Source organism: Mustelus asterias, chromosome 21 (genome assembly GCF_964213995.1).
Source record: "Mustelus asterias chromosome 21, sMusAst1.hap1.1, whole genome shotgun sequence".
Classification (NCBI taxonomy): Eukaryota; Metazoa; Chordata; class Chondrichthyes; order Carcharhiniformes; family Triakidae; genus Mustelus; species Mustelus asterias.
Window position 1 is genome coordinate 37,700,531 of NC_135821.1, and position 24,880 is coordinate 37,725,410.

The 24,880-nt window shown below is 45.6% G+C and overlaps 1 protein-coding gene across 4 annotated transcripts in view; it reads right to left on the reverse strand.

Moving 5' to 3' along the window:
* The window catches only part of LOC144509230 (protein eva-1 homolog B-like), an 87,423-nt gene that overhangs the window by 5,937 nt on the left and 56,606 nt on the right, over positions 1–24,880 (reverse strand). For all 4 annotated transcript variants that reach the window (XM_078237783.1, XM_078237780.1, XM_078237782.1 and 1 more), the window contains 2 exons: positions 19,826–20,010; positions 4,093–4,224 (listed from right to left, as the gene is read on the reverse strand). In XM_078237783.1, the coding sequence (XP_078093909.1) occupies positions 4,093–4,159 (67 nt within the window). In that variant the 5' untranslated portion in view covers positions 4,160–4,224; positions 19,826–20,010. The remainder of the gene's footprint in view (positions 1–4,092; positions 4,225–19,825; positions 20,011–24,880) is intronic.

The following is a 24,880-nucleotide window of genomic DNA, read 5'->3' on the forward strand; positions in this document are numbered from 1 at the left end:
CATTAGTCACAAGGTGTGGGGAGGCGATGGCCTAGTGGTATTAATCGCTGGACTGTTAATCCAGAAGCTCAGCTAATGATCTGGAACCTGGGTTCGAATCCCGCCACAGTAGATGGTGGAATTTGAATTCAATAAAAAAAAATCTGGAATTAAGAATCTATTGATGATCATGAAATGATTGTCGATAAAACACATCTGGTTCACTAATGTCCTTTAGGGAAGGAAGTCTGTCATCCTTACCAGGTCTGATCTACATGTGACTCCAGAGCCACAGCAATGTGGTTGACTCTCAACTGCCCTCCAAGGGCAACTAAGGATGGGCAATAAATGCTGGCCATGAATGAATAAAAAAAGGAGGCCTTACATTAACACTGCAATGAAGTTATTGTGAAAGGCCTCTCGTCGCCTCACTCCGGCGCCTGTTTGGATACACCGAGAGAGAACTTAGAATGGCCAATGCACCCAACCAGCACGTCTTTCAGACTGTGGGAGGAAACTGGAGCACCCGGAAGAAACCCAAGCAGACATGAGGAGAACGTGCATACTCCACACAGAGTGACCCAAGCCGAGAATCAGCCGCAGGTCCCTGGCACTGTGAGGCTGCATTGCTAACCACTTAGAACAGAGATGAGGAGAAATTCCTTTACGCAGAGGCTTGTGAATCTTTGGAATTTTCTATCCCAGAGCACTGTGGAAGCTCAGCCATTGAGTGTATTTGCAGCAGAGATTAATAGATTGCTGATTAACAACAGTGTAAAGGGTTATTGGGGATAGTGGGTGTAAAAGGCATTGTCTGATCAGCCATGATCGTATTGAATGGTGGAGTAGGCTCGACGGGCTGAATGGCCTACTCCTGTTCCTGTGCACAAGTTCTGAAATATCACAAAGATTCTATCAGTCTCCCATTGTAACTCAAATAAATGGCTGTAATTGCCAGAGTTATGGCAGGAGTTTGGGAAAACCCCTTCCTGAATTGCATTCATCTTTGTTCTTCAAGGCGAGTGGGTGGATCGCGCTTTCTAAGGTCCGGAATGACTTTGGCCACTAACCGCAACCTCCCCCTCACACAGAGCTCACCGAGTGGCATCTTTATTATCGAACAGGCCTCTCTGAAAACCTGTCCCATGTCAACGTTCATTACAGGTGGAATTGTGCCGACAACACATGCCCACAAGGACCTGCGTTCAGACTTTTCTAATTACATTCAGTTTTTTTAAAGAAATGATTATTCATAGAATCATAGAAACTCTACAGTGCATAGAGAGGCCATCTGGCCCATCGAGTCTGCACCGACCACAATCCCACCCAGGCCCTACCCCCATATCCCTACACATTTACCCGCTAATCCCTCTAACCTACACATCTCAGGACACTAAGGGCAATTTTAGCATGGCCAATCAACCTAACTCGCACATCTTTGGACTGTGGGAGGAAACCGGAGCACCCGGAGGAAACCCATGCAGACACGAGGAGAATGTGCAAACTTCACACAGACAGTGACCCAAGCTGGGAATCGAACCCAGGTCCCTGGAGCTGTGAAGCAGCAGTGCTAACCACTGTGCTACCGTGCCGCCCTTTAGCATCACTGGCAAAGCTGGCAGCTACTGCCGTTTCTCATTGTCACTGGTGGTGCTAGACCTTTTTTGCGGTGGTTTGGTACAACTGCGTGGCTGGCGAGACCTTCAGAAGGTGGTTAAAAATCAACCACCTTGATATAGGCCTGAAGTCACACAGAGACTAGACCGAGTCACATCATCCCGACTTGGGAAACCTATCATTTTCTTAATTTGCTTGCGGATGGGTGGCAGGTTTCCATCTTCAAAATGTTCTGGGATTTAGGAGTAGGCGTGGGTCCTTTGGCCTGCTCTGCCTTTTGATAAGATCATGGCTGATCCGATTGCTTCTCAATTTCTGGTCTTCCCCCCCATAACCCTGGACTCTGCTGCCTATCAAAATCTAACTCAGCCTTGAATAAATTCAATGAAGCCTCCACCACTCTGAGGGGAAGAGAATTCCACAGACTAGCCACCTCAGATAACAAATTACCCCTGAACTCCATCTTCAATGGGAGATCCTTTATTTTTAAATATGTTCCCTAGTTCCAGTCTCCCCCTCAAGAGGAAACATCTTCCCCATATCCATCTGTGCGGCAGCATGGTGCAACAGTGGTTAGCTCTGCTGCGTCAGAGCACCTGGAACGCGGGTTCGATTCCAGCCCTGGGTGACTGTCTGTGTGGAGTTTGCACATTCTCCCCGTGTCTGTGTGGGTTTCCTCCGGTTTCCTCCCACAGTCCAAAGATGTGCGGGTTAGGCGGATTGGCCGTGCTAAATTGCCCCTAATGTCAGGGGGATTAGAGGGTAAATACATGGGGTTACGGGGATAGGGCCTGTGTGGGATTGTTGTTGGTGCAGGCTCAATGGACCGAATGGCCTCCTTCTGCACTGTAGGGAGTCTATGATTCACCCTGTCCAGTCATAAATGAACCCGTAACAGTTTTGTGACAACCCAATAACTGTGGTTAGTTTTACTGACATCAGCTTTTTCTTTCCAGACTTTTTAAAAAAATAAATGAATTTAAATTCTCAAACTGCCGTGGCGGGGGTTAAACTCACTTTTTCCTGATTGTTAATCCAGGCTCCTAGGCCTAATGGCCGGCATATATAACCCTCCTACAACTACAATGAGGGAGTGAATGCCTCAGTAAGTTAGAACACTAGCCTTTCATCTCTTCATCGCTTCTGTGGGAACAAGTTGTGAAAAGCACTAGGCATGTTTTGATTCTGTGCATCGACCTGTGCATTCCCATTAGCATCAAACTCAAAATAGTCAGCGATGAGGAATGGAGGACTTAAACTGTCAATGTTTTGCAGCTGGTCTCTTTATTAAAAGGTGTCGTTGGCACTTGTGGCTGGGATGCGGTGTAACATGCCCTTGAAGGTCACCTTGGAAAGGGCTTGGGACATTTAAGACCATGAAAGGCGCGATGTAAATGCAAACTTCCCTTGTTTCTTTTTTGACATTGCCTTAGCCATTGTGCAATTAGAAATAGGGGGCCTCACATTGTGCTCTGGATAAGGAAACATAACCCCTTCTAACACCTAGGCTGGCCCAGGTACACACAGGCCAATCATGGCTGGACTCAGGGGATGTAGAGGGTCTGACTGATCAGCATATCTTAGTGTCAAAACACAATGCACACTGATTTCCCCCTGAATTCATCTGGAAAGATGGGTTGAATGGCCTCCTTCTGCATTGTAGGGATTCTATGGGATTATGAGATAAGTGTAGACCAAGAAAAACTATTCCCATTAGATGATGGTACAAGGAGGAGGAGAGGCAGATCTTTGCCAAGAGATACACAGGGGATATTTTTAAATCGCAGTGAGCCGTAATAAACTCACTGCCATGGAGACAATCAATGATTCCAAAGAGACCCGAGGTGGACGCTTGGGGGAATTAAAGCTGCAGAGCTATGGGAACGGAGTGGAGAAACGGATCTGAGTGGATTGCTCTCCAGAGAGTTGGTGTGGGTTTGATGGGCTGAATAGCCTCCTCTGGGCCATAACAGCTTTAACAAAATAAACAGCAGTGAAGGTTCAGCATTGTAACCGAGTCCTGTGAAAGTTTATATGTACGTGCACACACGCGTAGATGTGTAAGCGTGCATGTGCATAGGTGTGCACATGCGTGTCTGTGTAGGTGTGCGTGTGCACGTGTGTAGGTGTGCACTTGTGTGTCTATAGGTGCCCACTTGCATGTGTGTATGTAGGTGTGCATGTGCATTTGTCAGGTGTGCACACATGTCAGTGCATGCGTGTCAGCGTGTGTGTGTGTGCGCGTGCACACACGTATGTGTGTGCACACACGTATGTGTGTGCACATCAGTGTATGTGCAGGTCACTGTGCGTGCACGCATGAGTGATTGTGCGTGTACACAGCCACGAGTATGTATATGTTTATTCTTGTATCCTCATTGCTTACCCATAAGGCCTCATCCCAACAGATCCAAACTACGGGGTTGACATTTGACCGGTGTCACGGAACGTTCAGGAATGTCTCCCAGTTAGAGGGAGCAGGTGCTGAGTACTTACATTTGATTTGCATGTAGGCCTGGATGCTGTTGGTGATGAGGGTCACCTCTGCTTTTGGGATATCCATTCAGTTCAGCAGTTATTGGCAGACTCGCCAACTGACCAGCTCCAGCGTCCGTTTGCTCCGGCAATCTGAAAATGCAGAGCACAGCAGTGAGTTGGGGTTGTCGAGGTGTTATCGCGGTGTTCTGCCTCACTCAGCCACAGGGCTGGGGAAACACCCGCTCTGCCTGCAGGCCCAGCACCGGCCACCGTTCCTGGGGCAGCTTCGTGGCGCATTGAGTCGAGTTGCCAACTCTGGGTGGGACACATTCCTGAAGATTTAATCACATGATCTCCTGTCACCAACCACCCGCCCTTTCAAACAGCCATTTTCCCCCATCACCAATGTTTTTAAACAGCGGTGTTCAAATTACAAACACATCGGGGTTTACCCCCACGGGCTTTTCCCTTGGGCAGCTCTGGCAGGAATGTCCAGGAGATTAAGCAGAAATGTGGACAGACTCCAGGTTGATCCTGGAGGGTTGGCAACCCCAGTATTGAGCTCAAAGACTGCTAACGTGTTGGGTTTGACAGGGGACCTCACACGCATTAATTGCAGGGTCACAGCGGTTGGTGTGGTTATATTTTTTAGCAGGATTGCCAGAAAGCTGGCTGACATTGCATTCAATCCCCGGCATCAATTGTATTAATGCATTGCTGCTTTGAGGGAGCTGAGTCGACAGAACACAAACTGGAGATGGAATGTTGGACCTAACAGGTCAATAAAGCTTCACCGAGCGTTATGGAGCTAAAGCTGTTCATCCTTTATGTCATAGAATCCTACAGTGCAGAAGGAGGCCATTCGGCCCATCGAGTCTGCACCGACCACAATCCCACCCAGGCCCTATCCCCATAACCCCATGCATTTACCCTAGCTCGTCCCCCCTAATACTAAGGGGCAATTTAGCATGGCCAATCCACCTAACCTGCACATCTTTGGACTGTGGGAGGAAATCAAAGCACCTGGACGAAACCCACGCAGACATGGGGAGAACGTGCAAACTCCACTCAGACAGAGAACCAAGCCGGGAATCGAAACCGGGTCCCTGGCGCTGTGAGGCAACATTGCTAACCACTGTGCCACCGTGCTGCCCTGTCGATTGTCTTGTAGTGGAGATTGCGTTGCAATGGGAGTTTTTTTAAGTCAACAAGTGTTTGCACGAGGCCAATTTTATTCACAGTTTGTACAAAAATCTGGATCCAGGCAGAACATTTCCTGTCGAGCAACATCTGGAGCAAAGAGCACTCCAGAGGTTGAACTCTTTCATGGTGACACTACTCCGAGTGTTTGCGCCAACAATTGGATAACACTTAAAGCATCAGGTCGAGAAAGCTGACCGATTGGAAACACATTTACAAACACTTCTTTCCCCCTTTCGGGAAAATCCATTCTGGATTCCCAGATCAATGAGGCCAGGGATGGAGCTACTAACTTAAATAAACCAACACATTTCTGGATCGGACTCAAATGTTTCTGGGCAGTTTTCAAAAGCTGCAATTACACTTGACGTGGAGGGGGTTTAGGTTTAGGGCTCCACGAGTATTAAAGCAGACACTCACTGGCTCGGTGAGTAAGTGTACTCTGTGGAACGGCTGCCCTGGTCCCTGCAGCCTCCCTCCCTTTACTCCCAGCAGGTCTGCCTCTAGTGAGGATCCAAGCTGGCTAATAGAGTGTCAGAACTGCTTTGCCCTCTGGTTCCTTTTTTTACCCGAATCCTGGATTCGGAAAGAAGTGTTTGTAAATGTGTTGCCAATCTGTCAGCTTTCTCGACCTGATGCTTTACTAAGAGAGTAGGTAGAATGGACAGTGGCAAGTCATATTGCAGTTTTAGAGCACCTTAGTTAGGACGCACTGGGAATATAGTGTTCAATCCCGGTCGCCACACTCCCAGAAGGATGTGGAGGCTTTGGAGAGGGTACAGAAAAGATTTACCAGGATGTTGTCTGGTATGGAGGGCATTAGCTATGAGTACATAGAATACATAGGGAGAAAGAGAGGGTGCAGAATGTCATAGCTAAGGTGTAAAAAGATCAACTTGTGAGGTAGGTCCATAAAAAGTCTGACAGCAGCAGGGAAGAAGCTGTTCTTGAGTCAGATTGTTCGCGACCTCAGACTTTAGTATCTTTTTCCTGACGGAAGGTGGTGAAAAAGAGAATGCCCAGGGTGCATGGGGTCCTTGATTATGCTTTTTGCTGGATGGTGTTGAGCTTCTTGAATGTTATTGGAGCCACACTCATCCAGGCCAGTGGGGATTATGCCATCACACCCCTGACTCGTGCCTTTGGGAAGACAGGAGACGAGTTACTCACTGCAGAATTCGCAGCCTCGGATCAGCTCCTGTAGCCCCAGTATTTATATGGCTAGTCCAGTTCAGTTCCTGGTCAATGGTAATTCCCTGGATATTGATAGAGGGAGATTCATTCATGCTAATGCCACTGACTGTCAGGGGAGATAGTCAGAGTTTCTCTTGTTGGCGAGAATTTTTTCCAGGTTTTGTTGTACTGCTTTATTGTCTGAAGAATTGTGAATGATGCTGAATTTCCCTGCTGCCGTCAGACTTTTGAATGGACCTACCTTGCATTAAGCTGATCTTTCTCTACACCCTAGCTATGACTGTAACATTACATTCTACACTCTCTCCTTCTCCTCTATGATATGATTTGATTTATTGTCACATTCATTGGCATACAGTGAAACATATTGTTTCTTGCTTGCTATACAAAGCATACCGTTCATAGAGTACATAGGGAGAAAGAGAGGGTGCAGAATGTAGTGTTACAGTCATAGCTAAGGTGTAAAGAAAGATCAACTTAATGTGAGGTAGGTCCATAAAAAGTCTGACAGCAGCAGGGAAGAAGCTGTTCTTGAGTCGGTTGGTACGTGACCTCAGACTTTAGTATCTTTTTCCTAACGGAAGGTGGTGGAAAAGAGAATGTCCAGGGTGCGTGGGGTCCTTAATTATGCTGCTGCTTTGCCAAGGCAGTGGGAAGTGTAGACAGAGTCAATGGATGGGAGGCTGGTTTGCGTGATGCACGGGCTTCGTTCACAACCCTTTGTAGTTTCTTGCGGTCTTGGGCAGAGCAGGAGCCATACCAAGCTGTGATACAACCAGATAGGATGCTTTCTATGGTGCATCTGTAAAAGCTGATGAGAGTCGTAGCTGACATGCCAAATATCCTTAGTCTTCTGAGAAAGTAGAGGCGTTAGTGGGCTTTCTTAACTATAATGTCAGCATGGGGGGACCACAACAGGTTGTTGGTGATCTGGACACCTAGAAACGCGAAGCTCTTAACCATTTCCACTTCATCCCTGTTGATGTAGACAGGGGCATGTTCTCCACTATGTTTCGTGAAGTCGGTACTCTATGAACGGTATGCTTTGTATGGCGCACAAGAAACAATACTTTCCACTGTATACATGTGACAATAATAAATCAAATCAAACATTGTGCAAATCAGTGAGCATCCCCACTTCTGACCTTATGATGGAGGGAAGTAGCTGAAGATGGTTGTGTTTTGGACACTGTGCAACATGCGGGTATATACTGTCATGATTTTGTTAGAAATCTAGAAACCTGGACTAATAATCCAGAAAAAGTCAGCCACAAGTTTAAGAAATTGGATCCTTTTTTGGTTAAAATAAAAGTGCCATAAAGCTGTTGGATTGTTTGATTTAATTTGATTTATTATTGTCACATGTATTAGTATACAGTGAAAAGTATTGTTTCTTGCGTGCTATACAGACAAAGCATACTGTTCATAGAGAAGGAAAGGAGAGGATGCAGAATGTAGTGTTACAGTCATAGCTCGGGTATAGAGATTGTGTCAAAATCCCAACTGGTTCAGGGATGTCCTCTAGAGAAGAAATCCTGTCATCCTCTGAAAAATGAAAGTTGAAACGTGGGCATGACTGGCATTCATTAGTTGCCCTCGAGAGAGTGGTGGTGAGACATCTTCCTGAACTTCCTGTGGGACAGTTGCTTCCAGAGTGCTGTTGGGTAGGAAGTTCCAGGATTTTGACCTGGTGACAATGAAATAAATATTTCCAAATCAGGAGGGTGTGTGACTGGGTGGGGAAATTACATAAGTGACTGGCATCTATCTGACCCCTTACTCATTGACAACAGAAAGCGGGAATTCTGTCTATGGAAATGCAAAGCAAGTTCTGCCCATGGTAAACAGGAAAGATGGTGAGTGAAGGAGTTAAATTCCATTTTTATTACATGGCATTCCAGAAATTTTTACTGGTGTTTTGGGAACTGGATTTTATGATTTAACCATTTGTTTGCGAAATGTGGAAAAATAGACGTCTTAGTTTCAAGGGTCGGAGGTGGTGCAGAATGTGATGGGCCCTGGAAAAGAAGCGGATGAGCATGTCTGATAGAAGCGGCACGGTAGCACAGTGGTTAGCACTGCTGCTTCACAGCTCCAGGGACCTGGGTTCGATTCCCGGCTCGGGTCACTGTCTGTGTGGAGTTTGCACATTCTCCTCGTGTCTGCATGGGTTTTCTCCGCGTGTTCCGGTTTAGGTTGATTGGCCATGCTAAAATTGCCCCTTAGTGTCCTGAGATGCGTAGGTTAGAAGGATTAGTGGGTAAAATATGTAGGGATATGGGAGTCGGGTCTGGGTGGGATTGTGGTCGGTGCAGACTCGATGGGCCAAATGGCCTCTTTCTGCACTGTAAGGTTTCTATGATTCTAAGATGAGGGTGGACTTTCACAGGACAGTGAGAAAGTTAACTGAACCTTTCGGGGATCTGGAGAGTGGACAATAGTCCAGATTTCATGTAGACAAAGAGAAGCACGCACTTGGTGGGCCACCTGGTCTCTTCTCATCGCTTGGATTCTTCGTCTCATGGAATATTGATGAGCCCATTTAGTTTTCATTATGTTGGAGTGAGCAGGAAGGACATCACTGCGATTGTTCTCACACTACTCCTAGAGACTGATGTTATGAGTGTGGGCTTTTATTAGATGGTTTGTTTTAACTGTCTCTGTTAGTTCAAGATAAAACCGAGCAAGTAATCTCCTTCTAGTTCGGCCCAGCGATTAGCCAATGTGACCTGGTCGCCATGTGGACCAGAGGCCCAGCTCAAGCCCGACTGAACCCAGGTACCCGGGTTAGCACCTGGTCACACAAGGAGAGCCAACTGTTCTTGCTGCTTGTAGACTGACTGACTCCGAGACCCTTTACAGAGTGAGAGAGTGAGGCTGGAATTCTTTGGCCGATCTTGCCCCACAGCTGCTGCCAGCGAGAATGGAGAATTTAGCGTTCAGGTAAATCTCCATTCATTGCAGTAGGACTGGAGAATCCCAGCTGTGGGCAAGGTTGAGGAATCCAGCCCTTAGAGAGAGAGACAGAGTCAGAGTCAGAGTCAGAGTCAGAGACAGAGACAGAGACAGAGACAGAGACAGAGACAGAGACAGAGACAGAGACAGAGACAGAGACAGAGACAGAGACAGAGACAGAGACAGAGACAGAGACAGAGAGAACCAGAGAACCAGAGAACCAGAGACCCAGAGAAAGGTAGGGGTCAGGGAAACAGAAGCTGTTGCAAACAGCAGGGGGAAGAGCTGTTTTCTGTTAGCCACCAGGCAGAATGGGAGCTAGATCTCCAGTCAAAGAGACTGGACCAGTGAAACGTTCAGGACACTGGAAGATTTGCGTTGGTGTGACAGGAAGGAGGAATTTCTGGAGTGAGCCATGCTATTGGAAGCTGGTTTTGGGATTCTCAGAAGCCTCGGGGAAATGACTTTTGATGGACAATAATTGTTATGATTTAGTAAATGAGGGGAAGCATGTCCACTGGAAAATTTGAGTAACTTTAGACTGGTTGCTGTAGAGACTACAATTCTGTAGTGAGAGTATAGTGTAACATATAAACACAACTCAAGCTTTTCAGTCATGTTAGGCAGTTTAATGTATTAGCTACCTAAGTAATGTTTAGCCAATGTTGGTTTTAGTATGTTTGTTACAGTAAAAGTCTTAACAATTAAATTTTGTTGCGTGATCTTTCCACAGGGAATTCAAATCTCTTTTAAAAGTTTTCAGTCTCCACGGGAATCAGAACACCGGTTACAAAACAGCATTAGCAGAGGGCTTGGAAGATGACAGGAATGGGATTCAGTGTAACAAGGCAATGTAGATAATAGGGTGCTTCCATTAGGGCCCATTTCCAGCATGAAGACTCACGGCATGTAAGCATTAGTCAGAGACTTTTATGACAAATTGTTTGGAACACAAGAACTGAAAACTGCTGACGAAAGGACAATCCTTAAGTCTGACATTCTGATGAAATCTACTCTTGTACAGGTCCCAGTTGAACTACACTTGGTAAACCTCAACCAGACACCTGCCGGAAAATGGGTAACTAACAATTACTCATTTTTTGGCACGGTGTCGCTCAGTGGAAAGACCATATTGATGCAAGAGAGATTTCTCCCAGAGCTCCTGTTAAATTGGGATTGGAGGGACGCTCGGGATTTCAACTTAATCTGGTCAGGATTGATTCCAGAACCTGCTGATGTCAGGCTGCTTGAAGCAGAGTCCAACTTTCCTGCTTACGGCCAAGAGGGAACGAATCTAGGAAAGAATTCCACAATCCTGTCTGTGGCACACTGCCTGAAATCAGTGGGTGAACACCAAGCAGTTGTCAGTCCAACAGTCCCTGAATGTTATGTTTCCATTGACACTCCGCTACATGCAAACATGGACATACTGGACTCACTACCAGGCTGACTTAGGCTGTGTACATGTATCTGTGTAAGTAAGGAAGCAGGGGTGTGTGTGAGTATCTAAATATTTGTGCGTGTGCCTATCTGCATGCATGCACACACTTATCTGCATATAGCTGCATGAATGCAAGCGCGTAGCTGCATGTATGTGTGCACATATCTGCATGTTTGCATCGGTGTACCTTTGGGTGTATCAGTATGTTTTCATGTTTATCTGTATGTTTGTGTGTGTATCCATGTTAATGTATCCATGTGTGCATATCTGCGTGTTTGTGAGAGTATATCTGCCAGTGGGGGAGTAGCTATTTGTATCTTTGGCTAAGTGCAGGTGAGTATCTGTATGTTAGCGTGCGTAGTGTGTGCAAGTATGCTTGTATTGGCTTTCAGCCTCACTTTATCATATCATCACTTCCGCATCTGCCGTGTGCCCACAGATTCACCCTGCGGGCTTGAAATTTGGCCGTGAACATTGTGTGTCTGCGTGTGGAATATTCATGATGTGGAGATGCCGGCGTTGGACTGGGGTAAACACAGTAAGAAGTCTCACAACACCAGGTTAAAGTCCAACAGGTTTATGTGGTCGCAAAAGCCACAAGCTTTCGGAGCGCTTGCTGGGAGTCCCACTCACCTGACGAAGGAGCAGCAAGCGCTCCGAAAGCTAGTGGCTTTTGCTACCAAATAAACCTGTTGGACTTTAACCTGGTGTTGTGAGACTTCTTACTGTGGAATATTCCCACAGCAATGCTTAGAACCCTAAAACTTTTGTTTATAATTTTCCTTTTTTAAAAAAAACCCAAGAATTCTGGGACTGAGGCTGAGTTTTTACAAAGGATTTCTAAAAGAAATCTTCCATTTTAACCACAAAGTTTTGAGATAAGAATTCCAATGCACCCTCCCTGGAACCCCGTCAAAAGTATGTCACTAAATTCAGCTTGTGATTTCCCCATTACAATTAACGAATGAAGTAAATGTCTTTCCGCAAGGCTGTATACAGTTATCTGCCTAACAGTCTGGTTAGAAGGATCATTACGAGTGGTCTCGCTGTGAACCTTAGGGTTAATTCTTTTCTTGTCTGCGCTCCCTGGGAACAGGAGCAGATTGCCAAGACCTTAGGCACTGCCAAGCAGTGGGGACTGCTGGAGGTAACAGACTCAGCAAACACGGGCTTTCGGAGCACAGAACACTCCTGATCGTACAATGTGGAAACAAAATAAAACATTGTTTAAAAAGAACTGTTTTGTGTTTTTGCTGATACCAGGAGAAGGAACATGAACTTGTACCTTTGTTTTAAATTTTGCTGCGAATAATTGAATGCGAGGGAAGTCTATTAGAGTCTCATGTTGAATTAACATACATGCTTGGTTGGTTTGTTTGTGTCTGCTTTAATCATCAATAATCCTCCGTGACACATTTGTATTTGGAGTTTCTATCTGGAACTGATACCAGAGAAATATTAATAAAAACAGCTGCGAAACTTCGGCTGGCCAGTGGGAGATTTTGGACTATATTCAGTTATGTGACTTTACAGGCTGTTAGCACCAATTACAAAATTGGTCAGGGAAAAAAAAAACCTATAAATGGTCAGAACAACAGATGATATTTAAATACAAACTACTGCTCACAGGAAGAGGAAACCAGGCAGCATATGTACACCATAAATAGTGGTGACTTAGTTGAAGAAGTCATAAAAGACTTAGGAGTTTTAATAGAGTTGAGGTTAATAATAACCTACAAATGCAAAGCAACAATCAGGAATGTCAAATCACATGGCTATAGCAGTGGAACACAAGTTAGAGGAACTTGTGATTAAGCTTGCATCGCCATACTGTCTGGTCACCAGGTCACAGGGGAGCCAGACATTCAAGGTCTGGAAAGGAGGAGCTGTGAAGTTGGCCTTTAGTATCAAAGGTTCAAACTGTGAGGAAATACTGGAGAAACTTGTAGCTTTTCAACCTCTAAGAGAGAGACACCTCAAAGGTGACCATATCAAATCCATCTGGTTCACTAATGTCCCTTTGGGAAGGAAATCTGCCGTCCTTGCCTGGTCTGGCCTACATGTGACTCCAGAGCCACAGCAATGTGGCTGACTCTCAACTGCCCTCGGAAATGACCTAACAAGCCACTCAGTTCAAAGACAACTAGGGATGGGCAATGCTGGCCAGCCAGTGACGCCCATGTCCCACAAATGGAAAAAAAACATCAAAGTATCGAGTGGCCATTACAGAAACGTGGCTGAAAGGTGACCAGGACTGGGAGATGAATATCCAGGGGTATCAGGTGTTTAGGAAGAATAGACAGGAAGGAAAAGGTGGTGGGGTCGCGCTATTAATAAGAGATAATATCAGGGTAGTACTGAGGGATGACATAGGCTCTGAGGAACAAAACGTGGAATCATTATGGGTAGAGATGAGGAATAGTAGAGGGAGAAAGACACTTGTAGGTGTGGTATATAGGCCCCCAAATAATAATGTTGAGGTAGGGAGGGCTATAAACAAGCAGATAAGGGATGTGTGTAAAAACGGAACGGCAATAATCATGGGGGACTTCAACATGCACATTGACTGGGAGACTCAAGTCGGTAAGGGTGGAATGGAGGAAGAGTTCTTAGAATGCTGTCGGGATAGTTTCCTTGAACAGCATGTTACGGAACCGACGAGGGAACGAGCTATTTTGGATCTGGTATTGTGTAACGAGGTAGGTAGAATTAAGGATCTTATTGTGAAGGACCCTCTTGGGTCTAGTGACCACAATATGGTCGAATTTCTGATTCAGATGGAAGAGGAGAAAGTTTGGTCCCAAACCAGTGTCCTCTGTTTGAACAGAGGGAAATATGATAGGATGAGGGATGAATTGGCTAAGGTAGACTGGGAGAGCAGGCTGGCAGGTAGGATAGCTGAGGAACAGTGGAGGATTTTTAAGGAGATGCTTTTCAGTTCTCAGCAAAAATATATTCCAGCAAAAAACAAGGATTGTAAGAAAAGGGAGAACCAGCCGTGGATAACGAAGGAAATAAAGGAGAGTATTAAAATAAAAACAGCTGCGTACAGAGTGGCCAAAAATAGTGGAGAAACAAGTGATTGGGAAAAATTTAAGAAACAACAAAGAGAGACTAAGAAAGCGATAAAGAAAGGAAGGATAGACTATGAAGCTAGGCTAGCAATTAATATAAAAAATGATAGTAAAAGTTTTTATAAATATATAAAAAGGAATAGAGTGGCTAGAGTGAATGTTGGACCCTTGGAGGACGAGAGGGGGGAGTTAATAGTGGGAAATGAGGATATGGCTGAGTCTTTAAATAAGTTTTTTGTGTCGGTCTTCACGGTGGAGGACACAAATAGTTTGCCAAATATTAACGATAGAGGGTTGGCAGCAGGAGAAATACTTAATACAATTAATGTTACCAGAGAGGCAGTGCTGGGTAGACTAATGGGACTGAAGGTGGACAAGTCCCCGGGTCCGGATGGAATGCATCCCAGGGTATTGAAAGAAATGTCAGAGGTAATAGTGGATGCGTTAGTGATTATTTATCAAAACTCGTTGCATTCTGGGGTAGTGCCGGTTGATTGGAAAACGGCTAATGTTACGCCGCTGTTTAAAAAAGGAAGGAGACAAAAGGCGGGTAACTATAGGCCGGTCAGCTTAACGTCTGTAGTAGGGAAAATGCTGGAATCCATTATTAAAGAGGAGATAGCAGGGCATCTGGATAGAAATGGTTCGATCAATCAGACGCAGCATGGATTCATGAGGGGAAAGTCGTGCTTGACGAACATGTTGGATTTTTATGAAGATGTGACTAGGGCGGTTGATGGAGGAGAACCGGTGGATGCGGTGTTTTTGGATTTCCAAAAGGCGTTTGATAAGGTGCCCCATAAAAGGCTGCTGAAGAAGATTAGGGCACACGGAGTTGGGGGTAGTGTGTTAAAGTGGATTGGGGACTGGCTATCCGACAGGAAGCAAAGAGTCGGAATAAATGGGTGTTTTTCCGGTTGGAGGAAGGTAACTAGTGGCGTGCCGCAGGGATCGGTACTCGGGCCGCAACTATTTACCATTTATATAGATGATCTGGAGGAGGGGACGGAGTGTAGGGTAACGAAGTTTGCAGACGACACAAAGATAAGTGGAAAAGTGAATCGTGTGGAGGACGGAGAAGATCTGCAGAGAGATTTGGACAGGCTGAGTGAGTGGGCGAGGATATGGCAAATGGAGTATAACGTTGAGAAATGCGAGGTTATACACTTTGGAGGAAATAATAACAAATGGGATTACTATCTCAATGGAAACAAATTAAAACATGCTACCGTGCAAAGGGACCTGGGGGTCCTTGTGCATGAGACGCAAAAGCCCAGTCTGCAGGTACAACAGGTGATCAAGAAGGCAAATGGGATGTTGGCCTATATCGCGAGGGGGATAGAATATAAAAGCAGGGATGTCTTGATGCACCTGTACAGGGCATTGGTGAGGCCGCAGCTGGAATACTGTGTGCAGTATTGGTCCCCTTATATGAGGAAGGATGTATTGGCATTGGAGGGAGTGCAGAGAAGGTTCACCAGGTTGACACCGGAGATGAGGGGTTTGGATTATGAGGAGAGGCTGAGGAGATTGGGTTTGTACTCGTTGGAGTTTAGAAGGATGAGGGGGGATCTTATGGAGACTTATAAGATAATGCGGGGGCTGGATAGGGTGGAGGCGGAGAGATTCTTTCCACTTAGTAAGGAAGTTAAAACTAGAGGACACAGCCTCAAAATAAAGGGGGGTCGGTTTAAGACAGAGTTGAGGAGGAACTTCTTCTCCCAGAGGGTGGTGAATCTCTGGAATTCTCTGCCCACTGAGGTGGTGGAGGCTACCTCGCTGAATATGTTTAAAGCGCGGATGGATGGATTCCTGATCGGTAAGGGAATTAAGGGTTATGGGGATCAGGCGGGTAAGTGGTACTGATCCACGTCAGATCAGCCATGATCTTATTGAATGGCGGGGCAGGCTCGAGGGGCTAGATGGCCTACTCCTGCTCCTATTTCTTATGTTCTTATGTTCTTATCAAAATGGTCAATGGCGTTAACGAAAATCACCCAGTCGGTGAAGTCAAAAACTAAGACACAGAGCTTTCCTTCACCAAGAGAGTTGATCAACTTTGTTCCATCACAAATCTCCCCCCTACACCTAGTGTCCCAGCTAACCCCTATTTATAGGTGATCAAAGTATTTAATTAAACAATGCCCTTCACTTATGTATCTTAACAATATAAACAATATCATTAACATACTATTAACAAATGGTGCAAGATTATTCTGCTTTCAATTAATCTGAGAATGTAGGACAAAGGGGGCACAGGTTCAAATTGGTAACATGGTACAGTGGTAAGCGCTGCTGCCTCACAGCGCCAGGGACCGAAATATGGAATGGAGCCCAGACCGGGGACTGGAGAGGAAGAAAACCCTAGAATTGTTTTTAATTGCAATAGAACAACTTTAGAGTCTTTCAGGAGGGATGCATCAATGGGTCAAATGGCCTCCTTCTTCTCAATATACCTTGCGAACAATAAGCCAGCACCTGAAAGTGCTGTTATATATCAGATACAGAATCACTATAACTGGGTATGAAAGCCTGAGGCCAACTCCATGCCCAATATGAGTGAGTAGTATTTAGTCAACTGAGCTTCTCTGCACTGACTCTGACCAATTATTCAGACCAGTACCATGATGCACCGTCAGGGTAGTGTGCAGCATTGTTGCTGCTCAGCACCCAGTTGCAACGGAGGTTTCATGGGACACAATGCAATATTGTTCCTGCATTCTCTCTCTAAATAAGGGCTTCCCTTTCTTGAACGTTTGTACCAAGGCATTTTCTTTCCTGTCGAAGAGTATCTGTATACACTACATGTCACTGTACACCCTAGGAATAAAGAGACACTGGGGCACTACCACCTCAGGATTGAAACTGTTAATCAGCAGTGCAGTGTTGGCTGCAGATGCAAATACAGAATACCAATGCGACTTGATGCTGCCTCCCTTCTTAACCACAACTCCCAGTGCCGGACAACCTTTCCAACGGTTATCAACGTCACCTCAACTGAATTTCTTTTTCGCAGAAGCAAATGTCAACATTTAAGAAAATCAGCGGGCCTTTGTTAGGTGCTGGAGACTGACATACCAGCCTTGACCACCCCCCTGGCAGGCCATCACGCACTTACCGTCAACACCACCACAAGAATAGCAGGGGAGACGGCAGCGCTGTGGGTAATGTCACCGGATTAGTAAGCCAGAGGCCAAGGGGAAATACCAAGGGAAATGAGTTCAAATCCCACCATGGCAGCTAGTGGAATTTAAATTCAATTAATTAATAAAAATCTGAAATTGAAAGTAATCTCAGTAATGGTGACCTTGATACTCATCAATTATTATAAAAACCCAACCGGTTCTCCAATGTCTTTGAGGGAGGGAAATCTGCCATCTTTACCCGGTCTGGCCTACAAGTTCCTCCAGATCCACAGCAATGTGGTTGACTCTTAGCTGCCCTTTGAAATACAGCAAGCCACTCAGTTCAAGGGCAATTAGGGATGGGCAACAAACAGGTGTCTTGCCAGTGATGGCCATTTGACACCCATTTCCCATTAAATTATTCAAAAAATGTTCACAAGTTGCTCAAGTTCTGGAAATATTTCCCCACAACCTCATTAATTGTCCTTCATTTAGTTAATTGAGCCTTTAGTTTTTTTCCATGTGTGGGTAAAGTGCCCTGTGTGCTAAATTAACAATGAATATAGATTTGTCAGTTAAACCAATCTACATGCAAAATAGATCAAACTGATCACCCTAAGGGAGCTGTCCTGATCCAGACAGATCAATAAGGCCCCAGCACTGAGTCCCTGGCTGTACTGAACTAGCTGGGCGAGGATGCTGAACTATAATTGGTCTCACTGGGCTGGAGGAGGTAAGAAAAAAAAAAATTCTCCAGGGTTTCTGCTCCTGATGGTTATATAGGAAGATTAACAGGACCAGTAATATCAACACGGTGACTACAAAGACATACTGAGGGTCAGTATTGTCCAAGGAATAGCCTACCTTGTGCTTTCCATCACCTCGAAGGCTCAAGTCAGGAGTCTGATGGAGCACATCCCTCTTTTTTTGCATCAGTGAGGCTATAGCATCCAGGAGACAGCAGTTCACATGGTCAGTGCCATTGCTGCTGAGCTCAGTATCCAGCTACAACACCCCATCCTCCCTGTATACTGAGAGTGTAGTTTGCATGATCGACAGAATGCACTACACAACTAGATGGAAAGGCAAGTTGCGAGAGGGATACAAACAGTTTACAAAGAGATATTGGTAGGTTTAGTAAGTGGGCAAAAAGTTGGCAAATGGATTATAATGTGGAAAAATGTGAAGTTGTCCATTTTAGAAGGGAGAACAAAAGAAGAGTATTATTTAAATGGAGAAAAACTGCAGAAAACTACAATACGAAGGGATTTGGGGGTACTTGTGTACAAAACACAGAAAGCTAGCACACAGGTGCAGCAGGTAATCAGGAAGACTAATGGAATGTTGGCCCTTATTTCAAGAGGGTTGGAGTATAAGAGTCAGGAAGGCTTGCTGCAAGGTACTGGTGAAACAACATCTGGAGTACCGAGAGCAGTTTTGATCCCCTTATTTGAGGAAATATTATTTCATTGGAGGCAGTTCAGAGAAGGTTCACTAGAATGATTCCCCACTATGAAGGGATTGTCTTATGAGGAAAGATTAAACAGGTTGGGATTTTACCCATCGGAATTTAGAAGAATGAGAGACGATCTCATTGAAACATGTAGGATTCTTAAGGGTAAATGCTGAGAGGGTGTTTCCCCTCATGGAAGAGTCTAGGATCAGAGGGCAGAGTCTCAGAATAAAGGGGCACCAATTTAAGACTGAGACGAGGAGGAATTTCTTCTCTCAGAGGGGTGAGAGTCTATGGAACTCCTTGGCACAGAGGGCTATGGGGGCAGCATCTTTGCGCATATTGAAGGCTGAGATAGATAGATTTTTAATCAGTAGAGGAATCGAGGGTTATTGGGAAAGGGTAGGAAAGTGGACGTGAGGAATGAGAGGTCAGCCATGATCCTATTGAATGGAGCAGGAGGCTCGAGGCCTATTCCTGGTCCTACTTTTTATGGTCTTATGGCTACAGTAACTCTGGACATAGAATGAATTACTTTCCTATGTTCTCAACTCAAGCTGGTGACTTATCACCTGCCACCTCTACCGGAGAGAGAGAGGAGCAGTATTGCTGCCTCAAGGTTCCTCTACGTCACACATCATGCTGACTTGGACATACAAGGCTGAATTTTCCTGGCTTGGTGATGACGAGACAGGAGGGGGGGGGGCAAGGAAAACAGGGGATGGGGGAAGGCCGCCTCTGACATATTTCCATTGAGAAATTCTCCATGCACATGCCATTACAACAGCAACTCGTATCTATACTGTGCCTTTAACAGAGTAAAATGCACCAAGGCCTTTCACAAGAGCATAATAAACTGGCAAAAGCAAAAGAGGAGACATCAGGACAACTGACCAAACACTTGGTCAAATAGGTAGGGGTCAGCAATGTGGGTGGGTAAGTGGAGCTGAGTCCACGAAAAGATCAGCCATGATCGTATTGAATGGCGGAGCAGGCTCGAGGGGCCAGATGGCCTACTCCTGCTCCTAGTTCTTATGTTCTTATGTTGACATATTTGTGCAGCTTATGGCATGGTGACCCTGGCCTATTTATTCTCCCTAGCTGAGGGGGCCCTGGCGCAGGCTGCATTGCCCCAGATGTGTTAAGCCAGAGCACAGATCGAATTGAGGGGTGTACTAATCAGTAAGAGTCAGCAACAGAGTGATACGCTACAATCCGTGTCCGCCGTAACGTCCAGGGAGATTAACTGAACCTTTTCAACAAATGCTGCCCCTTGCAAAAACAGAGTAGAATAGATGAGATTACTCACTGGAATGATGGATTCAGTGAACTATGGGGAAGAAATCCAAACAGGAGAGTGTTGCTGATGATTCGTTCACATTGTCCAATAAACTAAAGAACTGGAATAACACTTGGAACACTGATGTGGTGTTGGCATTGCTTCATCCAATAGTTTCTTTATACCTTTCACTTGTTTTCTTCCAGTGCCGAGCTCTGAAATCAAAGGAAACAGCTAACCATAGAATCTCATAGTACGGTAAGAGGCCATTCAGCCCTTTTTGTGCCCATGTTAGCTCTTGTAATGCTAGTGTACCATTAAGAAATGCATTTTTAAAATCATGTTCTCTGCAGGAGAGAACTGATTCCCAGAAAAAACCAGCGGGATTCTTCAGGATAGTGATGGAAAAGGTGGGCTGCTGATAATCCAGCCGTCATGGAACCATTTCTCAAATTTCCATATGTTGAGCATACCACATGCCCGCATGTTATACCCCTCAAATGGGCACAGGGTCAGAAGAATGCCCATCAGTGATGGACAACCAAGACTAGTGAGTGGGCCGTATGAGTGACCCTCCTTCATCTCAGTGCACCACAAAATTGAATATCGGGCTTGTTCACTAACAGCGACCCCATGGATAAGATTAAATACATTTAATGCACACTGAATATTTCATAACTAGTTATAAAACAGCTTAAACATTCATATATTAATAGAATAATCAACTTTAAATGGTAAAAAATATTTACACTTTGGACACAGAGGGAGAACACGGCTCTCATAGTCAATGTTGTGAGCATGGGGTGGCACGGTGGTTAGCACTGCTGCCCCACAGCGCCAGGGATCCGTGTTCGATTCCCGGCTTGGGTCACTGTCTGTGCGGAGTTTGCACGTTCTCCCCGTGTCTGCGTGGGTTCCCTCCGGGTGCTCCAGTTTCCTCCCACAGTCCAAAGATGTGAGAGTTAGATGGATTGACCATGCTAAATTGCCTCTTAGTGTCAGGGGGATTAGCAGGATAAATATGTGGGGTTAGGGAGATAGGGTGGGATTGTCGTCGGAGCAGGCTCAGTGGGCCAAATGGCCTCCTTCTGTACTGTAGGGATTCTATGATTCTATTCTATGATTTAGCACGCACTCACTTCACGTGCCCTTGCTTTAGATGCATTATCACTTCAGTCATGCCGGTGTGAAAAAAACTACGCGGACACAGAAATCAGCAGAATGTGGCAACCCTGTGCATGGGCAACAGTCAACAAAATGTCTGGTGCGGCGCACTCGTGGCCCCCAGGCCTTAGATTTCCCACCACTAATGTATATCCTGCCAACATATTGTAATTAGCAGTGTAGTGACCAGGAAGTTGCAGCAACCCAACTGCTTCACTGAAAAGAAACTTGTCCGTATCCAGTTGGGTTTAGACAAGACCCCAGTCCCCACACTAACCTGGCGATTTTTAGCTGCTCTTCGAAGCAGCGGTAGCTAACCGCCCGGTAGTATCAACTTAAGAAAGGACAATTAATGACAGTGTTACCAACAACAACTACCCCCAAGAATGAATTAAAGGAAATTGGCCTGAGAAATTTTGTAAACTGAGTGAGAAGGACTGCAGCCGTAAAAGGTACTTTTGCCACAGCATTGAAATCTTGACTGACAATGAAAAATGCTGTTGCCATAACAGAGATATATTAACATATCTAAAAGGGCACACATGTCAGCGAGGGTCTGTTCTATATTAAATCAACTCATTTCTTTCTATTTTCTGTAAATGCCCGGCGGTCCTTGTGGAATGCAATTCCCAGATCCCCAGCTCCGGGTCTGGATGATATACTGCAGCATTCTTGGCAGGAGAGAAGAGTTGAAAATATTTCCCGTTGTGTCTTTAACCTCTCCACAAAAATATTCAGGGGGGTGGATTTCCAAATCAAACAGTTGCTACTGAGCCTCCTGGGAAACGGGGTTGGGAGTGGGAAAAGAATGAAGTGGAGAAGGGGTTATTGTCAAAGTGTAGGAAAATGTGTTTATTAACACTTACCAGATGTCATCAGTTCAATGCCTGGTGCTGTAACATTCCAAAATGATTAGATTTTAGCACAGTTAGGAGTTTGGGTGGGGGGTGATGGTAGTTGGGGGTGATGGTAGTTGGGGGCACATTTGCTTCCATGGACACTGGTATCAACTGTATCATGTCAAAATCCCCATTCTTCAGTGTCAATGCACTGTTGTACCATGTTGGGGGCAAGCACCAGCAAACCTAATTCTAACCTCATGCAAAATACACACTTTCCATCAGTGTTTACCTTCCCTTGATGTTTCCATGTCCAACAACCTCTGTTGGCAATCAGAAAGCCCGACACAGACTAGAGATTGACCCGAGATTTTGTTCACCATCAGGTTTGGCTATTTCTAAAGGCTTACATCTCATTTGAGCTAGTGGGTCAGCAAGTGGAAGCCTGACCTCATATTACCTTCCGTTTTGTTCAAAAAGATTTGTGGCAGAATTTGACACAGCAAATCCTTTCGTAATATCCTCCTTTCAGCTCACAGTGATTGAGGGGTTGAAGAGGTGGTGGGAGAGGGATGTATATCCTCTTGAGACGGGTCCCAAGAGATGCCATTGTCAACTCTGGTAGATGTATTCCAGGAGGTTTCATCACATAACCCCTGCCACCAACTGCCCCACCCCCACTCTTTCGCTATTGGCTACGTTCTCTCACTAATCAAACAGACTTGGCATTCCTCAATTGGATGATCCTTACTGTCAGACAAAGGTCACTTGTCCTGTCGCCAATATTTTTTTTTATAACAAGGTATTCAAAGAATATGAAAAAACACTTATTCAAATGCTCCAGTGACCTCTCTCCTGGGTTTCTCAGTCTTAGCCTGGGATTTTCCAGCCCTGGCACAACAGGTTCCCCCGTGGGCGATAAAGAGGGCCAACCAAAATTCCATCGACTTCGGCAGGACTGAAAGATTCCACTGGCGGGAGGGGCTGGAAAATCCCACCCTTAGAAACTCCAGAATGACACCGGAGGCTTGGACGCTCTATGAGGAGATGGGCTGTATTACTGAACTAATGATTTGGGTAGATTGGTGGCGTAATGGTATTGTCGCAGGACTGGCAATCCAGAGACCCAGGATAAAGGCCGGGGGACCAGGGTTCAAATCCCGTCACAGCAGATGGTGGAATTTGAACTCAATAAAAAAAAAATCTGGAATTAAGAATCTACTGATGACCATGAAACCATTGTCGATTGTCGGAAAAACCCATCTGGTTCACTAATGTCCTTTAGGGAAGGAAATCTGCCGTTCTTATCCAGTCTGGCCTACATGTGACTCCACAGCAATGTGGTGGCTCTTGAAGGCCCCCTCAGGGGCAACTAAGGATGGGCAATAAATGCTGGCCCAGCCAGAAAAGCCCATGTTACTTGAGAGAATAAAAACAGCCGCATTTGTTAATCAAAGGGGAGTTTTGTTATCTCAGCTTCCTGTGATGCGAAGCCAGAAGACTCGCATCATGTACTTTGTACACAATTATCCAGTAACCCAACCAGCACACAGACCCCAATTAAACAAATTGGCTGGGACTGCACTGAAAAAACAGGAAAGAGTTATTATGAGTGAACCTTTTGACCCAGTCTGGGCCACATCCTCCAAAATCAATTAAATCTCCATTGCTTCTCACACTGGGGAGTATCCAGGTTAGCATAGGAAAGCCTGGATCTCTCTACATCTTGTTATGAAAAGAGGATATTTTAATGAAGGAGGCATTTACTGTCACTTCAGGCCATTGGGCAAAGGAGAGGCATTGAAAAATAGTCATAAATTTGCGACCAAAGTGTTGTCTTGGACTGGAAAAGCAGAGGACAGCTCACCAATGGGTGGCACAGTGGTCAGCACTGCCTCGATTCCCGGCGTTGGTCACTGTCTGTGCGGAGTCTGCACGTTCTCCCCATGTCTGCGTGGGTTTCTTCTGGGTGCTCCGGTTTCCTCCCACAGTCCGAAAGACGTGCTGGTTAGGGTGCATTGACCGTGCTAAATTCTCCCTCAGGTGTACTCGAACAGGCGCCGGAGTGTGGCGAGTAGGGGATTTTCACAGTTACTTCATAGCAGCGTTAAAGTAAGCCTACTTGTGACACCAATGAATGAACTTTAAACACAGCTGCCTTGCCAGCCCCCCTCCCCACCCCCACCGAAGTGAACCCTCCCCCTTCACCCCGTGATGGACACAGCACCCCCCCTTACTGCCCTGAACCTCCCAAATGGAAGCCTCCCCCAGGGTACTGACTGGCCATGAACCTCTCTCCCCTTGGGGCTGTACTTGCCTGTGCACCCCCAGTGGGGTCTGTTCGTCACGTCCCCATCATTCCAGACCTGTCATAAACCCCACCGACGTGACGTTGTGCCAGCTGGGGGAGTTCTTTATGTGGGGGGAGGGGGGGGTTAGTTTCACGTAATCTTTACTTGACCCAGGAGTTCTTGATACCAACACTCGGGTACTTAAGATATTTTGTTCCTCAGCACTGACATCTCAGTTTGGCAAGGACCGTCACCTCAAAACTGGACATGGTACAAAGGGGCAGGACAGGGGACAGATGGAGGGCAGGACAGGGGGTATATAAGGGGTAGCATTTCAAAATGGGGGCAGAGTGGGGTCAGGGAGACCACAGAGCAGGAACAGACTGAGGAGAGGATAGTTGGTATTACTGGGAATGGCAATTGCACAGGACAGCATATTTACATAGTGCAAGATGCCAGACTGATGGGTTTAGGCGAACCTCAGGGCCCAGAACCAGGCAAAATGTCTTATAAGTTGGGTTCTTCTGTTTTTTATAAGCAGGCTGACATCCCTTTGGGGCTTTCTGTGGAATGTAACCACTGCAATGTATGGAATTTATTTGCTTTTTTTTAAATAACTCTGCACATACTGCTTTGGTTATGCCAGATTTTACATAGAATAAACAGATTAACAGTCAAGAAAAGCTCAGGAACTTTAGGTTATTGTCCTTACATATGGAATTTATAAACCAGTGTTTGACAAGAAACAGTGAAAAGGACAGGAAAAGAGGGGAGTATTGACTGAATATATT